At 40.4% G+C, this 17,110-nt stretch overlaps 1 protein-coding gene across 1 annotated transcript; it reads right to left on the bottom strand.

The window, feature by feature from the left end:
* Positions 1 to 244: 244 nt before the first annotated feature.
* On the bottom strand, positions 245 to 17,099 carry tbx1.S (T-box 1 S homeolog). Its single transcript, NM_001090445.1, is given in 7 exon segments — positions 245 to 863; positions 3,394 to 3,491; positions 4,786 to 4,853; positions 8,414 to 8,569; positions 9,933 to 10,104; positions 11,992 to 12,093; positions 16,458 to 17,099. Coding segments are annotated over 7 exon segments (1,392 nt in total). The 5' UTR covers positions 16,868 to 17,099; the 3' UTR covers positions 245 to 477.
* Between the last annotated feature and the right edge of the window lie 11 nt (positions 17,100 to 17,110).

Raw genomic sequence — 17,110 nt, 5'->3', positions numbered from 1 at the left:
TTAGTTAGCAATTGAACAGTGCATCTCTGGAGGTCGGGTGAGAAGAACTATCTCCTCCACCCGCAGAAGGAGACTTGGAGCTTTAAAAAACATAGGCATGTGCAAAGGTCCAAGGACACCTCCTCTTCTACGTGTTTGCCATTTGTTTACAGTTAGCATTTGAAAAAAAAAACAAAAAACAAAAAAAACAGTCAACGAACTCAAGTGCCTTTGCTTGCTTTCTGCTGATGTAATATCGGAACAGCTCGAGCAGGATTTGTTAGATGATCCAGCTTGTTTGCATAAAGATTTTCACAAATTACTGATAAAGCTGCAGGGCTGCCCATGTGACTTTAGGGAGAGGTCAGCTTTCATTTTAACAGTAATGTAATATCCAAAGCATACACTACTGAATAATTAAAACCATGCATGAAACATCCATTGTCTTACATATGTATTAAATAGTCATTCAATAAGTATAGCCTCCTGCTTCAGATGTTATCTTGGCCCATATTCATAACTGCCTGGTGCACCAGCTCCCGAGTACATATTTGCTGCTGCTGGGTTCATATGGTGATGATGATAGCCATGTCCTCTGATAGTTGGCAAAGGGTAGGGGGCTGGTCGGGTTTTTGCTCCTAGGTAATGATCGTAGCTGGTTGGGTACTTGTAAGGATGGTGGTGCAGTGGTTCGGAGCCTTGAGAGTGGGGGTCTAGGCGCAGTTCATGTGGGGGGCTGGGTCTGCCAGTACTGAGAGGTACAAGTCCACCAGGAACAGGCAGGGAAGGGCTGAGGACTCGCGACATAAGCTGTTGATGTGCTGCATCCCCATGCAGAGGTGTACCACTAGCATCTCTTTCATATTCTCTTCGGCCATCTCCATCTGCAAAAAAAAAACTTCATTAGCCTCTGGTTTAGCTGACATAATATCAGCAAAATATTTATTCTACATATTTCAGATTGATCCAAATGTTTCACTTTGCATTAAATCTCTAAGTAAAAAAAATAGATAATTCAAAATAACTAATGCTGAGAAATTAGAAAAACTCTAATTCATTCTTAATGGTAATATTCCAGGATCTCAGTGACTACATGAAATTATTGCTACAGGCTCTCAATGGCAATACAAGGAAGGCTTCTGTTGGATGAGTTGACCAAAAACCTGGATCCTATTGTGATTCAGTCTTTTAGCCCAAAATTACCCATTGCTAGTAGATTTACCAGATCCGATCTATGCCCTTGTATAGCTAACAATACACAGACATATACTATGTTTGTCATGTATAGCACATACTCAGTACTATAATCACCTACTTCATTGCTTTGTTACATAAAATAAATGCCAGAACTGAGCTAAACTATATACTTTTAGCTTTTTCTAGATTTTACATTTTCACCTGTGCAAACATCACAGATTCTCAAGATGTTAACTTATATTCTGAAATCTGTTTATGTTGGTTCACCCTCATTCTGCAGTAAATGTCTACCCAGAGTCTGGTGGTTCAATATAACATGACAGATGGAGAGAAACTATAGAAAACACAATGCACAGAATTAGAGGGGAAAAAGCTGTTTATTATTTTTGCTGTTGTATTAACTGGTCAAATATTCTTTAACCAAGTTAGTAAAATAAACACTAGGATTTCCATTGGCTCTAACACAGAAGCTGCCAACAATACAAGAAAGTCTATCTGAAAAGTAAACTGTGTACTTCACATTAATCCAGACAGAGTGGAAGGAGGAGAAAAGGGCAACAAAACCGCTTTCTGAAAAGCCACCATTCCATAACATTGTGTAGAACTCTGAATCCTGTGTCCTCCTGACAAGCCATTCTTTTAGGGATGAAATCTGAATGAAATGACTGACAAGTATGTACACGCTTGAAATTTCTTGAAGTTGTGCAACACTAAACACATACAGACTGTATTTATTTGGCCAGAGCCAAAGTGTGCTATAGAGGACGGGCCCCTGGTTTGTCTTTAAAGCTGTTTACTCTTTATAATGGAAAATAAATACATATAGAAAGTACCCATGTGGGACAGTTTCCTAATCTCCAGCTTCAGTAGCATGGAAAGCTCCCACGGTGTGTGTGTGGTAATATTAAAAAAAGCACTGTATTCCCATGTGGAGATTCCTAGATAAAGGCAAAGAACAGGCCTACATGGGACGGCTGCACAGAACTGAAATGTGCTTTTATTTGTGTTATATTTTAGCGTGTATAAATATATATATATATATTGTGTATGCCCTACTCTAACTAGACAGTGGAGTTTAAAAAGTGTAAAAGCCTATTATAAATATGTGGTGATGATGATAATAAACCATAGTTAAGCATATGTTTCCTCTTTCAACGCTGCAAAATATGTTGGCGCTCTATAAATACATGTTAATAATAATATCATAATAGATATCATAATAGGGACAACTACTGTCTGGATTCTCTAAATTCTCCAAAAGAGTACCTGTTTGTTCTGTGCTCCATGTATTGTGCGGTCCAACTTTTTCCATACTGCAAACTAACTATCTGTTTATAGCATGTTCTGAAGAAGGCATAAAATACTATCATAGGACCACATAGAACCACATAGGAATTGATTACAGCTGTGTGGCATGGGTAAGTCCCCCATTTACTGACTCTAGCAGATTATTCTGATATGAAGCAAAATGCATTCAGTAGTGATAAGTTGCAAGAGGGTAGGCATGCATGCAAATCATTGCATTGTCTCTGCTGACAACCTGAGAACATTCCATCCAATAGGACCCCAGAAGATCTGTACTGTTGTATTTCAAGCAATGCTGACAGGCAGTGACTTGCTACTGTTGCCAGGGAGGTTGCAGAGGTCATAACAAGCTTTTGAACTTAAACTTGCTAGTATAGTGACCCTCTTAACTGTTAACTGAACTGAAATTATTTGCCAGTTTAAATCTGCTAGTCTGCTAAACACTGGGGCCACTCACACAATGAGCTACATTTTCTTTTGTTTGTAAGACAAAACTGGGAAAAATCTAAAGTATGTGGTAATCACACCACTATGTGTTATATTTATCAACGACTGGTGCTTTCAAGTATAAAGGCCATGGACAATAACGGTAAAACATAATGCTAGTTTGCAAAAAGAACATGCTAGATGTAAGTAGAGTTTATCTACGTTATATTTTCTGGTTTTGACTGGCATGAAAATACTTACTTTGGATCTTAGTGCATCAGTGTGTAACACCTGTATATTGCACTTATGGCCATAGAAACATTAATTTGAATATCTGACTAGCTGATTGGATATTCTACAATCTGGCCAAACATCTGAATGACTGAACTACTTTAGGAGCTCAAATAATAGAACCTAGCACTATTTTTTTTTTAAAAAAAAGTACTGTCATGTATAACTGATATTTATGATGAATTTTCTACTAACCTTTGTCACTTCCATTCTGTGTGGGGGAGGAGACAGGATTTCGAGACCTTGCAAAAGCATTCATAAGAGGGAGGGATCCAGGTCTATGATTTCTAGGCCTGCAAAAAGATGTAAGAATGAAGGTAAGGCAGAGCTTTCCAAAACAAAGACTTACAAATAGAATGTACACATCTCTAATCTGCTTGCCGTACTGTTTTTGGTACCCATTGGCAGCTAGTTTCCTGTGAAACGGATAAGGTTGACATTTAGTTGATACATTTCTCAGCAGTATCTGTGGGCATATTAGCAACTATTGTAAACAATTCTAACAGCTGCCTTTAATAAAGCTCAGGGATTTTGCTCAGCAGGGCTAAAGATAACAAATGTGTCAATAAAATTTATTAATTTCAAGCAGTAAAAGAGTCGGCGACCCCCCCCATCTAGCGGTTTTAAAAGGTGAAAAATGAAACTTTACACTTCAATATGAAAAACGATCACAAATAGGAAACAGAAAGCAATTGGAAAAAGTATGTATTTCTTGTGAACTATCTGAAACCAACTGAACTGAAAACTGATCTGAAAAAAGTGTTTGAAGGTGAACAACTCCTTAAAATCAGGAGTTTTAAACTATTTCACGTTCGCAAGCAGTGGCGGAACTACCGGGGGAGCAGGGGGTGCGAGCGGGCCAGGGCCCGCACCCCCTCAGGGCCCCCCGGCACCGCCGCACGCCACTGAAATCAACCCGGCAGCGCGCCGTACAGAGGGGCGCATCACGCACCAGGGCCCGCCCCCCTCTAGGAACGCTGCTGTTCGCAAGGTCCATCATTGGATTACTAGTGCCTAGATAATCTCCCTGCATAATGTATTTAGATTTATTCATCTACCTCTCAAGGACTAAACATGAAGTAGCTTCAATCTCCCTGTCTGGCTTGTTTTGCTCAAGAAATAACAAAATTCAGGACAAATGTTAAAAAAAGGGAGTATATTGCTTCTTTTAGGTGGATAATGGGGACCATAACTTAAGAAGCCCTGAAATAAGCTCTATATAAAAATATAAGATGGAACATATATAGAAAGCAAACTATGTCATTTCTTTTGTTGTATTTCTTTTGTGCATTAGGAATAGTGTGTATTGTGCAAACATATCTTCCAGCAGCCCCAGGCAGACATGAAAGCACATGCACCTACGCATACTCCCAGATAATGTACAGCAAAAGGCTATTTTTTTAAGACATTGCTTTCTGTACTTAACTCATTAGTAGCAAAACAAATGAAGTTAACCCTTTTCTGCAAACTGTTTGCTGCAGCCTGCAGGTGATGAGTGGGTTAATAACTCTAGTAACTCCTTTAACCAATAGCGCCAATCTGTGTCCCATTCTTAAATGTTTCCATTCTGAGGAAAAATACACTTACCAGTCTTCTGGGTCGCAGTCTCTGAATCCCTTAGCAAATGGATTGCTAGCAATTTTCAGTTGTGTAATCTGAAGAGGACAAGAAGGAAAGTGTATTAGTGGACTTTGTTAACCTTATGAGTTTTCTCTAATGTCTATAGCAGGGTCTTTGTTTCTTTGAAAATATGCACAGATTTTTCATACAGTCATGTCAATTCTCACCCAAACTATATAATCTGTGCATGTGCCCCCCAAAAAACAATCTTTGGTACAATTTTTCCAAAGGAAGAAATCAGACCCAAATGGCACTATGTGTGTGGTCACTGGCTCCTCCAGAACTACAGTATGTGGGCTCTGTCATCAGCCTAATGTCCAGAACATTGGTCCATTTAGGAATCTGGTAAATCAGGGTTTTTACCCATGTGTTTCCATGACACCAGGTATTCTATCCAAGCACATATAGCTGCAGGTAGCCTTAGTGCAGTGCCCAATAGCAAGAAGTCTGATTTGAATAGCAGAAATAATCTGATTCATTAAATTACAGTGTAGTGGTAATCATTCATTTCGAACTTCTGTATCTGGCTTATCAAATAACACCTGAAAACCAGGCTTTTCCCATATTCAGATACTAGTTGCCCATCTGTGCCATGGACTGTGATATTCCAGTTTACCACAATGGGATTCAACCTGAGTCAAATCCTAGGGTATCATCCCTGCCTTGTTTTTCTGTGGGAGCAAAATAATGTATCTGCCATAACCCAGGGCCCTGATTTGCTAAAAGTTGGCAATTCCTCACTTCTAAAGTTTACTATAGTGTTTAATGCACCAGAGCTCCTCTTAAATTTGTGTTTGGGGGCCAAAATCCACCTGCACCAAAGGTTCAGGTGGATTTACATAAAGGTAACAGGTGAAATGGCTGATCCTGACTTTTCTCTGCTTGCAACAACATGCTGGTGGTGAAAATGCCACTTGCGTCATGAGCCTACAGTATTCTGTTATTTTAGAAATACCTGTTTTTTTTATAGGCATGTATAAAAAGAGGGGGGATATGAAATCCAGTGCATAGAGCAACACCAGACCCAAATACAGCTCTGCGCACATATGGAATTTTATATTATGTACAGAGAACTCTTCAACCCCCATTAAATGCATTTTCTTTATAAAGTCTAGTGTGACTTGGCATTATTATCATCACTATTTATATAAATAATGTACATTTTAATCTCGTGGCTTTGGAGGCAATAAGGTTGTTTTTTTAGTATGTGAATAGTGAGTTTCTCACTATTTCTCAGTGCAAAATGACTGTATTAAACATAAATAAATTAACTGCATAAAACTTTTATGTTCTTAAATAACTATGTTTGCATCATAAAAGAAAATTTAGTTTTAAGCCTGATCTACTTTTAATAAAGGTTTTAAAATTTTGTTTGAAAATGCATTTGCAATTAAAACCAGTATGTGGCTGTCCCTTGTTCACTGTTGGTTCTGACTCTTGAAACAATTTAACAGAAGCCAGCTCTCTTTCCCACAATGCCTTACATGCTTTTTTCACAGGTAATCAACTGGATTCTGCTACATTGTTTTAAAAGTTAGTTAGCGAACCACTAGGGCACAAAATATAAACAGCAGGACAGATACTGCTTTCTACAGCACTTACATTTACAAATGAAAATATTTAATTAATAATTATTGGAAAGTTGCTTACAACTATTTTTTCTTTTATTATGCAAAACAAATATTTGTGTATAGTTTCCCTTCAATGTGTGTGTGTTTGCTAGGGGGCTGCCAGGGGCATAACTACAGGAAGCAGACCCTGCGGCTGCAGGGGTGCCCAGGAGATATAGGGGGCCTTATGAGGTCCTAATTAATAAGCACTTTCAATATATATTGGTAAAACGGGACCACCTCAATATGTTGCTGACATTAAATTATTACTTAAATTAAATTTCAGTAGTGACATTTATTAGTTGGGGGTAAAACGATTGGCTTAAAACAATGCATTGTTGCTACCAAGGGTTAAAATGTTAATACAATTAGAAAGCAGCCAATACAAGGCATACAGCTACTGTAGATGTGAGCATGGGTGGGATAGAAAGAGACACAGATATGTATATAATACACAAAAGCCATGAATATCCTGTAAATTATATCCTTATAAATGGTGAGTTCTGATGTCATCAGTTATAAATGGTGAATTCTGATGTCATTTCTGTCATATGACTCACTGAAACTTGTGTATTATAATAAATAAAGTACCCCAGTTGCAAAATATGAGGATATTAAGTTACCGAGGAGTTCCATGACCTGTATAAAAACTTTTTTATACCTTGGTAACTTATAATATCCTTATATTTTGCAACAGGAGGTACTTTATATACCTATTTCCAAATTCCAATGTTGTGTCACTATAATTTGCTTTTATTTATTTTTAATAAAACAATTTTCCCTTACATCATGCATTATTAGCACAGGATAGGGTGCAGGGAGTGAGCCCTATGCCGGCTACTCTGGCCGTGTGTACAGCAGAAGGAGACGGAATGCAGGTCCCAGAAAGAGAAACTCATGAGGTGACAGTGTGAGAGTGAAAGGCCGAGCTGATAGAAAGCAGGAGACAGACAGGCCGAGGGTATGGGGGAAGCGAGGCAGACACGGAGCAGCTGTCCCACATCATCAGGGAAATGGCAGGAGCCCCACTGTGTCCTACAGCAGGAATAACCACTATACTATCAGCGCAACATTACTTGCTCCTCGCTATATCCAGTCCCAACATATAGTGCCGCTTGTAGCTGGCTTATTCTCCCCATACCGTTATAATATCGAGACTTATATACACCGCTCACTCACCGAAATGCTTTGTCTGTCATTATTACTGAGGGAACTATTTGAAGGCGACACCAGCCTTGTATCCTTGTACAGCGATCTCGCTGGCTGTAAGTAGAACATTGTGCGTAACAGAACTGACGCCTTCTCAGGTTATGCTATTTTCATACGCACTTGCCCATAATGCAGGGGCACTTCGCCAATGAGGCGAGTTGAGGCTGTCGCCTCAGGCGGTAGCGCCCCACTAGGTACCAGGGGCAGCAAAAATGCTGCTCCTGGTACTTTAAGAGCCGAATTTATAGTTCTCAAACCGTAACTTCGGCTCTTCTAGCACAGAGAGCGCAGTTAGGCTCTCTGCACTAGCGTACTGGCCCTCTCTCATGCCCTCCTGGATCCCCTCAGGTGCAAAAAGGTAAACACACGGGGGTGCGACAGCAACTGCTGCTGCCTCAGGCGGTGGAGGGACCAGGTCCCTGCCATAATGCCTTGCGTCAATAAGCAGGTCCAAGGAGCAATTGAGCTTGTGGCCAGAGGCTTATTTAGTCCATAGAGGCAGCACGCTTCCCATGCAATTGTTTATTCTGTAAAACTAGTATCCAGGCCTATATGTGCATAATGTAAATGTTACTCTGCCTTCTTAATAATGACCTTTTTCTAATTGGAAGTGAAGCGCTCACAGGGCCATGGACTGGGTAAAGGATAAGCGGTGAAAAATGTATTTGTTTGTAAGCCGAGGAGTTTACAAATGCCCTAGTGTGCAAGGCTGCTTAGGCTGTTTCCGGCCCATGATCATCCATCACTAGGAGAGGCCGTGCTGTAACTCCACTCACCCTGTGGTTCTGATAGGCCGTCACTGCGGTAAAGCGTGTCTCCTCGAACACGAACGTTTTAAAGTTCTCCTCTGCATACTTCTCACTGTCCTTCCTCGGATCCACATACACCACATGGAAGCGGGGCTGGTACCTGTGCATGGAGTTCAGGATGATCTGCAACAACAAACAGAGGACAGCTCAGTCGAGCACGATTCACATCACATCATTATTACCTCTACAGAACCTTTGGGAATGACGTGGAGGAGAGAACCTCAAAAGGATGGCAGCTGCCCACATTATATAAGTGAATCTATAACCTGCCCTTGTCTGCGCTAGTAGCTGCATTGGTGGCCATGTCTGATGTTTAAAGGGGTTGTTCACTTTTGAGTTAACTTTTAGTAGGATGTAGAGAGTGATATTCTTATTATTGTTTGGGGTTTTTGTGTTATTTAGCTTTTTATTCATCAGCTCTTCAATTTGCATTTTAAGCAATCCGGTAGCTATGGTGCTATCAACCATGCATTCATTTGAATAAGGGACTGGAACGGTAACGTAACTAGAAGGGGGCGGGCCCTGGTGCGGGACGCGCAGCCAGGCCCCCCTCCGTATGTGATTTTCGGTCCGGATTTCAGGGGGGGGGCGAGCTGAATAGAAAGATAAGTAACAAAAAGTAGCAATAACGGAACAGTAAAAACCAAAAAATTAAAGTGTTTTAAAGTAATAAAATACTGATCTGCTTCAGAAAAACAACTATATTTTACATAAACAAGCTGCTTAGTAGCAATCGCAGAAATTGAAGAAAGGCTATATGGCACAGGTTGAATAGTGGATAACAGATAACATTAAGTTCTACAGACCTTATCTGATGTGTAACCTGAGCCTTTTCTCCTTTGAATGGCTGCCCCCCATGGCTACACAGCAGCTTATTTATATAAACAATAGTAATTTCTGAAGCAGACACAGCAGTTTTACAAGTGCATTATATTTTATTACTTTAAAGCCATTTCATTTTTTGATGTTACTGGTCCTTTCAGAACAATGACTATAACTGATTCTAAGAGAACATTATAGTGACTTTCCATCTATTGCCCATGCCCGGACTGGCAATCTGTGGGTTCTGGCAAATGCCTGAGGGGCTGCTATAAGGTCCCATAGAAAGTCAGTATTTAGTGGGCTGGTGGGGGCTGTTTGGGCCTCTATGTGGGCTGATTGGGCCTCTGTGTTCTGGAAATGCCAGGGCCTATTTTAATTCTCAGTCCGGACCTGCTATTGCCATACTACATTTCCCAGCATCCCCTGTATATTTAGGCAGGTGGTAGATGCCTTGCTTTGGAGTGTGCTGCCTCCTGCACTATGCACTGCAGGGAACTGTGATTGATAGATGGCAGATGCAAATAGATCTTTGCTTGCAACTGTAACAATTGTTTGGATACACAATATACGCCCCTACATAGGGACACAGGCTTCCCATTAGCAATGCATTTGAGACAAGCAAGTCCTCTCCCCTCGCCTGACTGAGAGCCCAAATGATACTCACGTGGCCGTTGTCGTCCAATAAGTTATTGGTCAGTTTCAGTTTGTCAAAAGACACGATCTGCTTCATCCACTGAGCCCCTTTGGCTGGAGAATCCGGGTGATAGTGAACCCTACCGGGCGTGGCCGGGTCTGCTTTGCCTGCCACTAGCCAGGAGGAGCTGTGGAACGCGTACCTGGGGGACACACAGAGGAGCATTTAGTGCAGGCTCAGCGCAACTCTCTGGGAGTCGCTGCAGGATTCACTTAGCAATGGAATGAGGTTCTCTACATCGAATAAAAATCTTTTCTTTTAGACTTGAAACTGGCATCTCACCCTTATAGGAAAAGAACTTGCCTGTCTGCAATTATTTTTCCCCGGGTCATCAAGCTTTTCCCTTTCTCCGTTCTAATGAAATGCAGATATGAACTACAAGTCCCAACTAGACATGATCATATGCATTCTCTGCCTCATTAGCTTTTACTCTTTATTTGGACAAAGAAAAAAACAAACAAACAAAGCAACCACAAAGGCCCAAAACAAACAAACAATATATATTATCCGTATGAAATCAACTGGAAATATTACAGACTAGCCTCAACAACTCACCCCCCCTAAACAGTTAAAGACCCACCAGGAAACCCTTCTGTGCCTGGGGCATTTATATTGCACAGGATCTCGGGAATTTGGAGTGATTTGAAACTAAAAGTACTGACTTGTTGACGTTAAAGATCTGCTACAATCATTTCCGAGCCACTAGCCCTTAAGTGACAGCTCTCACATTACAGCTGTAGCCCTAAAAAACAAGCATCCATCACCCTTTATCGTATTTCTCAATTCTGTAACGAAACCGAATTCACATTCAACCGAATGTACAAAAATTGTGATGCCATTTAGACGCTAAGCCTCAGAATTCTGTTAAATCCACCGTGCCGACGCGCGACTTAATTGGGATATTACGAAATCGCACAAAAACTCGATCTGCCGGTGTGTGTTTGTAAATAAATTGTTCACACGGTTCACTGCAATCGTAACTACAAAGTATTTTTCAAGGGGTGTACATAAAATAGAATTCTAACTGCAACAATCTTTTTAAACGAATCTTGAACACAGACTTTTTTTTTTTAATTCCCTGCAATAAAACACACAATGCTTTTCTTATATCTTATAACTACATGTACACAGAGACAAGCATTGGTACAAGAATATTATTACAATACACACAGGCCTTCCCTAAAACCACATTGGCTGAGTTGGGGAGCTATACGCTGTCTTCAGCTATTTATTTTGGTTTGGGAATAATGCAAGCGCCTGTGCGCTCCAATCTTACAGTTATTGTGGGGTGAAACAAGGGGATCTTATACCGGCGGGGAGCCAGATTTGTAAGATATATTATACACCAAAGGATCCGCATTCTTTCCAGCTGTAGAAAAAATACATTTTAATCATTTTTATGGTGCGGAGCTGAATCTTGAGTCTGTAGCTGGGGCTGGGGAAAAAAAGATCCACTTGAAAAAACATTTCAGACAGGAACTCTGCTTGGTTTTTATGGTTAAAGATAGAAACTTGGGTGTGCTAAATTAAATCTGCCTAAATCTTGCTTACACTGACAAACACACACACTTATTCAATTCCTTTTGATTAAATACAGTTTCATATATATATATATATATATATATATATATCAAAATAAACTTTTGTTTTGAGTGCAGTAATACTTTCATATATACATGTGTGTGAGTAGGATTTTACATCATTTGTGTGTGTGTAGATTCTTTTTCATAGAGGCATGTAGACAATGTTTTAGTGTTTGTGTATATATATTTGTGTGTGTGTGGTGTGCGCTTAATGTAATACAGATTTGTGTTCTAAAAGCTCACGACTATGTTATTATGAAGTGAAAATGTTAATCAGTAATTATAAAGTCACAAACATCGTTGATGCAGAAATTATTTGAGTTAACATCCACTGTACTTGTAGGCCAAATGCTGGATGAAGAATGAGGTTGCTGTGTATTTGGTGCAAACTTGAGCAATCCCAACCCCATCCCCACTAGTTCTGTGCCATGGTTTATTTTACTTACCGATACCGTTTATCGTCCACTGGTACAAAGTCCATTAATAACATGTAATCAGCCATGGGATCCATTCCAAAAATCTTAACCTGGAAGGTGGGGAACATTCGCCTGGCAGGAGAGAAGAAGCATGTCAGCTGGGTGGGGAGGCAGAGGGTACAGTTGATGGTTACAGGGGTGTCCCTAGCAGCTGCACAATCACCCCTTTATTATCTCCATCCCCTTTTCTCTTTTTATTTTTCACACTCAGGTTTTGCATGGCATTTCTTTAGATGGATGAGCCTTGCTGAATAGCATTTAATTGGGACTTGCCTGTGGATTGTGGTATCAATTTCAAAGGATTGAAAAGGAAAATAGATTCAGGATAACAACTAACTCCAGGTTACATTTCATTGTTCGCGCTGATAAATATAACTGGCTTTATCTTTTCAGGGCATTCTTTATTCTGCACCCAAGGACCAATGTATCCACTTTGCCAAAGGCCGGCAAATATAAAACAGAAAACGACAAAACACAACAAAAACAATTCCCAAAATGTGCCAGTTAATGCCAAAAGTAGTGTGAGTGTTTTATATAAATATACTTTTTTTTATTGCACATATTTCTGCTATCGTATCTTTTCTGGAAGATCCCCAACTAAATTTAATACCCCTGCCTATCAGGGGCGATCCTGGCCCCTCTGCCGCCTGAGGCAGCAGCAGTTGCTGCTGCCCCCCCCCTCCCCCGGAAATTCACTCTTAAAGTACCAGGAGCAGCATTTTTGCTGCCCCTGGTACCTAGTGGGGTGCTGCCGCCTGAGGCGACAGCCTCAACTCGCCTCATTGGAGAAGCACCCCTGCTGCCTATACAGACAAGGAAGCATGATGTCAGCTTGTATGAATGTGCCCCTAATTTGTTAGAAGAAATAAGAATGAAGGCAAATACGGTGCAGCCCAGCAGGAATTCTAGCACAAGCCTAGAGGGCAAAGATTTGTTTGGGCGCAGTTGTGGGCAATAAGAGCTTGAGTGGCGGACGCACAGGTTAAAGAGACACCTGATGAGCGGGGACACATTCCCTGAGAAGTGCTTTTAACTCATTTACTCCTTAAACAAGTTGCACTGGGCCCTGAGTGCAAGAGCATGTCATTTATTACATTCCTTTCACGCTAGCCCCAAACAAAGGCCACTGATCTCCACAGGTGGGGGTTCCCTCTCCCCGGCTCTGCAGCCCAAAAGCCCAGACACCAGTTTGTAACTAGAGATGTCATTGCTCCCGCTTGAATAATTCAATGGCTTTTCTCAGGTTATGCGCCGTCTGATTGCGCCGTCTGATTGCACCGCAATGGAAAATTGTCTCCAAAAGATGAAATCTGGCTGCCTATTGAGTGTATCGCACTAACAGGACTAGGGGGGCCGATGCGACCAAATCGTGTTCCATTGCGCTTGATTTGGATTCGGATTTACATCTTGATGAAATGATGTTTGGAACAATTTGCGTATTAGGGACTCGCGCAACCGGTCCAAAGAAAGTTTCTTCTAATCGCTTAATGTATCGATTAAACTTTGATCTCATGTACTCATTAGATATATTGCCAGATACAGTATGAACATGTGCTCTGTCGGTTACTATTTCTAAGTATTATATATTAGATTAAGCTTCTTTCCCAAAATATTCACATTATGAATGCTGTGTAAAAAGAAAAAAAAATAAGAATTACCTATATAGATTTATTATAATTGCAGAACTGTGTGGCCAGGAAGGACTTTAGCATGTTATACAGAGCTCACTAACTCCCCAGTAAATATCCCAATTTACTTTACAAACAAGATCCTGGGATTAATGGCAGCTAGGAAAACATTTTCCTGAAGACACAGTGGGTTCCTAAAACCCACCTGGGAGACCTTAAAGTGTTACAGATGTGCAGATCCCTTATCAGCCTCTTTTCATTTACATATAAACCTTTTATCAGCAGAGGAAGTGGAAGAGTTAAAGCCACGTTAACCCCTTTGTTGGAACTAATGCTGACATTTCAAGGTACAGTATAGGTCAGATGGCATGACAGAAAGTGGCACGATGTATACTTTGGGTGGCATCATTATTACTGGCTCAGCATTCAGGCCATGGCTGTATTGGAATGGGACAGAATCCAGTGCACGAGGGTCTGCTTCTCTGCAGGGATTTTTAATATCTAGTTGTTCGATTTATTGAATACAAAAGGAATGTACTAGTGTATCCAATAAGGGTTAATCCAGGGGGCACGTGACATATTGGAGCTGCCATGCCTAATATTAATCAGACCCCCCCCCCCCATCCAGTCTTATTGTATTCCTTTCTCTCTGTTTTTTTTAAGGCACAAAATGGCCCATTCTACTCAGTCACCTGTTGGGAGGTAATTGGATTCAGTAACTTGGAATAATATTTACCCTGAGCTTTGAGGGGGATATGAGCAAACAGAGAGGGAAGTAGTTCCTAAAGCCCACGGATCAGCTCAGTACGTGGGGGGCAGTGACTTCTCCAAGTATTCAGTGTGGGCCAGAGCCTCCCAACTCACAGGGATCAGCCACCCCTGGGCCCATGTACTAGATCTTCTATATTAAACAACAAGGCTGCCACAGGATACAGGCCTTTATTTATATGAACTCATATGTTAAAGTAATACTAACTCAGCACTTATTAGCTGTTGATATCAGTATTCCACTATTGCAATATATTGACCAAGAACAACAAACTGATTTAGAGGATCTATTTATTATATCATCTCCAATTTATATATTTTCGGCAAAAAAAACAACTATAAAATCAATATAGAAACAACGAATGATTGATATATATATATATAATTTTATTTTATTTTTTTATTGCACAGCTCTGGGGAAAATATTGGCGTTTTATAAATACTTATTAATAATATCCAGACATACATATACCCGTGAGTATACAATTAAATATATCTGTGTATGTGTCTGTGTATGTTTACAGAGCCTTTTAGGGATGAAGAAAAAACATCGCACAATTCAAAAAACAATGATTTCTAATGGTTTTCTGTAGAACTGTAGAAGCTATTTATAAATCTTTGAAAGGACCAACCATATCCACTTCATATGTATCCTGGTCCTTTCATAGAATTTATAATATTGTCTGCCTATTATTGATATAAATGGTTTTTTTTTTCCTGTTAAATAAGTATTCGGCTGTAGTCTTCAAATTTGGTTGGATGACATGGAAATTGTATTTTAAATATCAAAAACAAAAAGTGGCAATTAAACACTAAACATATGTGTGTGTGTGTATATATATATACACACAAATACAAGAGGTCCTCTGCACTCAACCCCAATATATGTATATATATAAATATATATATATATATATTTATATATATATATATATATATATATATATATATATATATATATATATATATATATATAATATATATATATATATATATATATATATGTGTGTGTGTGTGTGTGTGTGTGTGTGTGTTTAGTGTTTAGTTGCCACTTTTTCTTTAGAATGTATCTACCAATCCCCAAGTCCTATAATTAATATATTAATTTTTAGGATAAAAGTAAAACAGTTGCTAAGTAATCATTTACATTTTCATAGCCTTTGTATTATACACACAAGCACGTGTGCAGCACTCAGGAATTATAAAACAAAAATACAATATGAATTAATTTATACATATAGACCCCTAATTACATTATTATATTGTGGACTGAACAAGGCGTGTTTTATTTAATAGTAAATAAATAAATAATAATTATTTAATAATATATTTTTTTCTTTTATTAAAACAAGTGTAGTCTAGTGTAGCCAGCATGTGTCTTTAGACTGTAAATCAGTAATGCTGCCCTCCCTTGCTGTGTTGTTATTATTATTAATATACTACAGTCCCTGATATTTATGTGCAGATTATGATACTATGCACATAAGTGATATATTTAGGTATATTGTTTCTTTTTTCTGTCCTCCGGTTTATAGATGGAGAATATACATGTTTTACTTAGTTTTAGGGAATATTTAGTTACGTTTTTCCTTTTTTGTTGATTTATGTAGGGGAGATGGTTATTCTGCCAGAACTGAATAATTACTTGAGCGCAAATGTTACTGTCCCTATTACTTTGCCTTGATTTTCTACAATAGTGGTGGGGTTAGTCAGCCCTTGGGGCTCCCAATCCCTTATTTGTTGTTAGCCCATGTGGTGTGGGTGCAGCAGGGCCCAGCCAGGCAGTGTTTGGGCGATACACAAATAGGCGTCAGTACAGATCTGTCCATATGGGGTGCCCTTGCCCACAGCCTATTGCTAGTGCCAGTGTTGGAAATATAAAGGAAGTGCAAAGTAGAAATTGTGTGCAACGAAATCTGAGGATAATTCCACTCAGTATGAAGCGACTGAAAGCCCCACATATCCTGCAATGAAATCATGTGTCTATAAATGGCATCTCTCACTCCCACACTAGTAACCATTGCAAAAGTTGGCGCTTACCTGCCAGCCTTGGTGACTATCATTTCAGTGCCCAGCTGGTTGAACTCGTCCCACAGAGCTTTCATTTCCAGCTGCACGTTGATGTTGGCCACCTTGGGGTTCTTCTTCACTGGGGCCTTGTTGCTGCTGCTGCTGCCTGTACTGCCGCTCCCCGGGGTGGAGGAGGCGCAACTGGAGGACGAGGCTCCGCTCTCAGGCTCTGGGCAGGCATGGCCGAAGCTGTACGAGTGTTGGCTGGCGGAGCAGGGTTCGTAGTGGGGTTCGTGCTGGCTGTACGGGTCCCCCGGGGAAGGGGAGAGGTGGTAGCCCCCCGTAGCGTTCAGGCTGCTCAGGCTGTTGGCCGTGAAAGCTGCAACATCGCAAAAATGGGAGAGCTGGGTGAGCCAGGGGCTGGAGATGGCCGAGATCATCCCAGGAATAGACAGGGAAGAGGGGGGAGAAAACAAAGGGTTAATGTGCTGCTGCTGTTTCACTCTGTCCGTGGGGCAAGGAAAGTGCGGGGATCCCGAGCCTTGGCTGTGGGGCAGCAGAATGGGGAAGGTACTGTGCGCTCAGTTCTCTGTTGCTCCCTTTTCCTGGAGTAAGTTGAGCCGAGCTGTAAGTAAGTTACGCAAGGCAGACTAGTGCTGCTGCTGGCAGTGCCCGGTGTAGCC

The sequence above is a fragment of the Xenopus laevis genome, chromosome 1S, assembly GCF_017654675.1.
Source record: "Xenopus laevis strain J_2021 chromosome 1S, Xenopus_laevis_v10.1, whole genome shotgun sequence".
Lineage (NCBI taxonomy): Eukaryota > Metazoa > Chordata > Amphibia > Anura > Pipidae > Xenopus > Xenopus laevis.
Note: the sequence above shows the minus strand (reverse complement) of the source record. Positions and strands in the feature narration are given on the sequence as shown.